General features: G+C 42.6%; 1 protein-coding gene across 1 annotated transcript; it reads right to left on the minus strand.

Annotated features, from left to right (window-relative positions):
• Nucleotides 1-1,291: 1,291 nt before the first annotated feature.
• Nucleotides 1,292-4,979, minus strand: LOC113464988 (actin cytoskeleton-regulatory complex protein PAN1-like). The gene is made up of 5 exons (XM_026818016.1): nt 3,455-4,979; nt 3,074-3,379; nt 1,709-2,131; nt 1,537-1,647; nt 1,292-1,443 (listed from the first exon to the last, which is right to left on the minus strand). Exons 1-5 carry the CDS (start codon nt 4,977-4,979, stop codon nt 1,292-1,294), a joined length of 2,517 nt encoding a protein of 838 aa, XP_026673817.1.
• Nucleotides 4,980-6,253: the final 1,274 nt, after the last annotated feature.

Consider the following 6,253-nt stretch of genomic DNA (forward strand, 5'->3'; position numbering starts at 1 on the left):
GATTGATGGAGCGAGTCACTCGATATGTTTGTGGTCGTACAACGAAATAACCCGCGTGTTTTCACTTTACGGATATTGCTGTTTAAACTTTTCTAAAGTCCTCATCTGTCTGCCGATGTCCGTTCGCTTTCGTGTTGCGCGCTTCCATAATTTCGTTCGATCTTTTATATCGGTTTAATTGAGGTAGAAAATGAACAGGCGTGTGTGCGTGGCGACGACGCTTTCTGCGGCCACCGCGTATCCACGAGGCGAACGAGTTCCCTTCGACGGAAGAGAGGAGCAATCAACCCCGGCAATCTAGCATTATTCCCCGGCGCGTTATTGCGTTATTGGAAGTCGAGGTCTGGAACCAAGCAGGTAGACCGATGGGCAGTGGTGGCCACGATTGCGTACGCCGCGATTAGACGGGTTGCCGCGATTTGAATGATTAGATAGAGCCCGATTCGGAAATCACTGCGTTCCCGGAGGCGAAATAACAGCCTCCGGGCACACGTTCGTGACCGGTAGGCACGCATCTCGCGCCGCGGGTTGATAGTTCGCCAAAGAAACCCGCCCCGAACCGTCTCTACTCTAACTATACGTTACTGTCCGTTCCCCGATGACCCAGTCGATCGTTCCACATCTTATCATCCCATACCAGTTTTCCTCGTATCCGTTGATTCAGCAGGTGCGTCGAGATTAAACGTGGTTTTATATAGTCTTAACGTATGATTCGTGACATTTTTAAGGTTAAAGACTTACCTGAGCTGGAAACAGTGGAAAATCCGTTATTGTCCATGCACTGAGTCCGATTCAGAGAAACTACAGGTTTTCGTAGTTGTTCCCAGATGTCGAGTTAGGTTAAGTTTTTTTCGTAGAGAGAAATCGAGAATACGTAATGTTAAATCGAGTCGTTTGGGTAGCCACGGATTAAGTCGCGACGCGAACTGAACGATTTACGAAGCATGAGGTAGGTACGTTCCGCAGATATTATTCCATACTGTGATAACGTTATTGGCCGAACACGAGTTTGAGGTGACGCGTTTAGCTTGGTTGAGAATAAACTGATTTTAATTTGCGGGCTACTGCATTTTTTAAATGGCCGATATCAGGTCTGCCAATCAACCACATGCATTAACATTGTAAAGTTAAGCTATCAGTCATTTTTTACGAATTTTAATCTACCATAATAAAAGAGTTATATTTGTGCAAACTTTTTATTGTTTATTTTTTTAAATACGTAAGAATTTTAGATATTGGAATTGGAACGTCAGACAGGACATATAAATTGCGTTTATGATTTTATGATGGTTCAACTTTGTTCGACAGGTGTAGTAGTGGTATTTGATTCTGTAGTCGGAGGTCTTGGTCTTGAAACTAATCGCAAATTCTTCATCTCCTCCGGTCGAAGATAGGCATAATTTTTCGCTTCGTAAATTTCTCGGATCACTTGTCCTTCCACCGCTACAAGGAATAATAAATAAATATACTATAAAACTATACTAAAAGATGAGAGTTTCATTTTAAGTACAGTAAAGCTGATGGATATATACGTACATAGTAATTCTTGGTTTCTCATTGTATGAATACGTGTGTCATCAATATCCTTTTCTCCTTTAATCAAATTGACAGTCTCTGGGTCTTCAACCAACGAACTATTATCACCAGCTAGGAATAAAAATAAAACCTCAATATGTGTATGTTAGTTTTAGAATCAATTGAAACCTACTACTGCTTTTTATTTGACGCTTGGAAATAGCTGGATTTCCGCCACCTTGCATAGGATAATTTAAATTTGGTTGAATCGTCTCCACGTGGACTGGATCTTTATGTTTCTTTAAATCTTCTATCCCAAGCTTATCTTCAATATCTCCCGCGTTAAAATCTATCGGTGGCGGCATACTGCCAGGGTTTGATGAATAATAAGACTTCGGTGGTTCCGATGGGTTTGATCGTCTCGATGGTTTCGGTGAACCCGATGGATTCGAGAGTTTCGACGGATTCGATGGGTTCGACGAACTCGATGGATTCATTAGATTTGATGGATTCTTTGGATTCGGTGTAACCCATGGATCCAAAGAATTCGACGGATTTGAATCTGAATTAGTTGGATTCGACGGATTTCCGGGGTTTCTTGGAACGTAACTTTCGGCTGCAGGTGATTCACAATTTTATATAAAGAAGTTTAGTTATAGAAAATTATCATAAAATGATTTCAATCAAATTAAGATGTATGTCTCAAGTAAAACCAGTTGACGATAATCAGCGCTAATATGACACGAATAATTATACTGTATCTTATCAGAAATTATCCAAACTGAAAGTAGAGTGTACTTAACAAATGTATATACGTTATACAAAATATTACGATTATTTTCGAACCTTTATTTTAAACATTTATTGCAAATGTTCTCGGAGTCTTGAGACAGTGAGCAAGAACGAAAAAAGATCAATGATGAGCTAAGCAGCCCTTTGATCTGTGGTCAACGCTCATCAAGAAGTTGCGATACTTCTTCGTGACGATTCTGTCGGCGGTATCTCCGAGATGTATCGTTGTTTCATCGACGGACGTTTTGTTTTTGACTTTGCAAAAATCTCGTTTGATGTTTCACGACGTTTTGCAGGCTGCGAGAAGATATTAATTACCGATCCGAAGAGACAGCTAAGCTCTACTCGCCTTCGTGGCTTCGGATAGTCTGATTATGGCGTCTAGATATAATCGGCGAAGATACAATAGATATTTAAACGAAGAAACAATGGATTACTTGGACTATAATTTTTATTTCACTAACGTTTATTTTTGTCTCTAGACAGAATATTTTGGACAGGGTAACCATAATTTATCTAATCACAAAGGAAAGGACGCTCGGATACAAGCTTTAGTTCGCAACACGTTTCATTAAATTGAAGCCTAACAACCTCGACGAATCAACGTACGCAAACGGAGACTTTAGTTAGCGAATGATTCGTTCGAATACCAAGGAATTTCGAGATATCGATAAAAATGTACGAACGTGACTTGGCGGTTTTACTTTTTATCGACGGACGAATATGCCTCGCGTCGGTCGAAGGCGAGAATAGTAAGACATTTTACGAGCTGGTTGCTGAACATCCACACTTTGTGAAGTGCTCGAATCAGCGATCGGTGTATTTATCAGCGGTTCTTTGTCTAAACAACTGATGGGCCCGATACGAATGTCCTCGTGGTGGAGACGCCATTTTTGGAAGTGCTCTTTGCTATAGGGGTAGGGATCACCGGGCACTCTCACGTAATTTCCCTCTGTAACGTACTCACTTATGTTCTCCGCTTCTTTCGCATTTTTAGCGTACATTTCTCTGTCGTCCTGCTCTTCATCCCGCACGCTGGCCTGCTGCGGCTGCTTCTCCAAATTTGGTCTTTCTACAAACAAAGTTAGAAAGCATGACAACAGATTTCAAATAAATTTACCCATTTCAAATAAATGATCGATTTTACCTGCAATTGGTTCCAGCGACATCGACTCGTAGCCAGGATAGAAATCATCTTCGTAGGGCGACGTGTACTCGAAGTTCCCTTGAAAATCGTCGGATTGATCGCGCATCTCTTGCTCAACCTCGTATTTTTTCGAAGCCACTTGACGTTCACGCATTTCCTGATTCTCCTGAGTCGGCTGACTTAAAGACATTTCGATTTCCCTCTCGGCGATGGGATGTAAACTGTCCCCAAACTCCGAATCTACAATTTGTTCCGGTTGGATATCCTGCGGTGCTAAACTTTCCATAGGAACGTTGCTCCTCTCTATGTCTTGACTCCTCGTAGAATTAGCCTCGGGCTCGTCGGGCCTTACTCCTCCCGCACCTTTTGCGACGTTCTGTTGAACGTTCTCGTAACCACCCTCGGTGCTGGTAGAAAAATCGGCAGCCACGTATTTCGGATCGTGCACATGATCATCGGATTCCATCCTCCACGAGTGTGAGGGAAATCTGTATTTTCGTTTAAAATCGTAACCACTGTCGCTGTTCCGTTTCAGATAGCAAGGCGCCGCTGTGTGCATTTTCTTGCTATCCACCTTTTGGATATCTGCAGAAGTCGCATCTCGCTTTAGTTCTACCGGTTTTGCTTTCACGTCCGAGGGCACTTCGTCTTCCTCCTCTTCCTTTATCAATTCGTCCATAGAACGCACCGCTCGGATGTCTAGTTTCGGTCGCGGTGGTTCCGGTCTGATCGTCAACATCTCTGCGGTTCTGGGAGCGTCTGAGCTCATTTGCGCATTAAACTCCTTAGCCGCGTCTATCGGAACCTTCGATTTCTGAACAAGTTCTTTCCACGCGGTGATCTCGGCGTCAAAGTTCGTGTTGATGGGAACGTTGTAGTCTTCGCTCGTCGCACTGGTTTCCTTCATCACGACGGACGGGGTTCTCAATATATTCTTTATAAATTCGTCGGCATCCTTGTTCTCTTTTACACCACTGGAGGTAGTAGCTTGCTCAGGTTTTTGTTCTTCGGTCTTAGCTTTGGTGTTTCCCTTGTCATCCGCGGAACTCATACTGAATTTCATACCCTTCATCGTCTCCATGGCGTCCATCGAATATCCACAAGTGGGTTGGTAATTGGAATAATTCGTGTCACCGACGAAGTACGAAGCGTCTCTCGTTTGTTGCATATCCGCGCTCCACTTCTGACTCGATTCCGCATACGCAGTCCCTACTTCTTCTGGGATTCTGATGCCCCACTGACATTTGAAGTTCACGTCCATGTTGTCACGCAGACTGCTTTCCGCTTCTGTCTTGACGTCTTTCTCACTGCCGTCAGTGAGTCCGCCCTTCATTCGTATCACCGGTTTCTTTTGTTTCTTCTCCTTCTCCTTGTCCTTTTTCTCCTGTTTCTCGGGCATGTTCGGCTCCCTGATAGGCGGCTTCGTGTTCCTCGGAGTGCAACCGACGATCGTCCGAAAGGGACTGCTCAGGGTAAGAAAATCGTGCCGCAGGAGGGAAATTCGTTGTCGTTGCCCGAAACTCATGTTGTTGATCAAATTGTCCCTGATCAATAACGGAAAGTCGTTCTCGTCGACTTTCGATTCCAACTTTGTAAGATTTACGCAGAAGTTTGTCCTGTTTGACAATATCGACGCCGTAGAGTTGCAAGGTTCCGGTAGTTTCGCGGGTGATCTTTCCGCGATACCAGAGTCTCGATCTGTCGCGTCCTCGAATTTGAAATTAGACGAGAACGCCGTGCCGTTAGCCGCAAAATCGATATCGAACGTTGTCGCCTCGGGCTGATCAACCGCGATTAGAGCTTCGCTGGCCTTAGTGTCTACAAAGTGTTACATTAGCGCTGAGATCGACTACTGTTTCATATGTCTATGCGTTTTTAAGACGTGATAACGCAATCATGCGAGGAACTAAACTAAGTTATAAAAAAAATAAGAAAGTTTGATTTTATTACCCGGTCTTAGCATTTCCCTTAGCCATGAGAACATCCCGTCCGATTTTTTTCTCCCTTTATCGTCGGCATATCTGACCGATGCTGCAACATTTATTTCGTTTATATATAATTTCCGAAAACAAGAAATTTAAGGACGCTTTTGCAAATTGATTATAGTAATTCCTCAGTAAATATGAAAATTGTATCATCGAATGCAACATACGATATAGCATGAGAATGAATTAATAAATTTTTGGCAGTAGATTTATACATCGTCCGAATTAATGTGAAAATAAGATAACTTACTGGTAGTCACGGCCCTTCTGAAAATGGGGCTCAGCATACGCCGTAGAAGCGCGACGGAACCGAGGGGACCTCGCAACATGATACGTGTCGAAGGTTAGACGATATTTCACGCAATCGCGAACACTTGGCGAATTTTGAGGAGAAGCCGGATGATAATGAACTCCCGGCACCTCCCGGAACCTTTTGTAATTCTTGCGCCGAATGGTCTTTCTACGGTTTTCACCAATAGGTTCGCCAGACTGTCTGCTTTTCCGGACTCGTTTCTCTACTTTTTCCCCAATAACCACCTTTTTGCTAACTTCAATCAGATAATGCGAGCGTGAATGATCCTGCATTGCGTTTCATTATTTCATAAAATCAACTGTGCTTCGTTTCAATAAATCCTTTCCATTCTACAGAGAATAGAATCTTTCTATTACACTTTCAGTTATAATCTGAAATACAATTATAAAACAAGGAGTTGTAATAATACACATATATATAGTAATACATATATTTAATGCATAAATTTTATCAATATTTCTGTAATAAACTTTGTTTGTATAAAAATATTACAAGTTAGTG

The sequence above is a fragment of the Ceratina calcarata genome, unplaced genomic scaffold, assembly GCF_001652005.2.
Source record: "Ceratina calcarata isolate Rehan_Ccalc_2016 unplaced genomic scaffold, ASM165200v1 scaffold72.2, whole genome shotgun sequence".
NCBI lineage: Eukaryota > Metazoa > Arthropoda > Insecta > Hymenoptera > Apidae > Ceratina > Ceratina calcarata.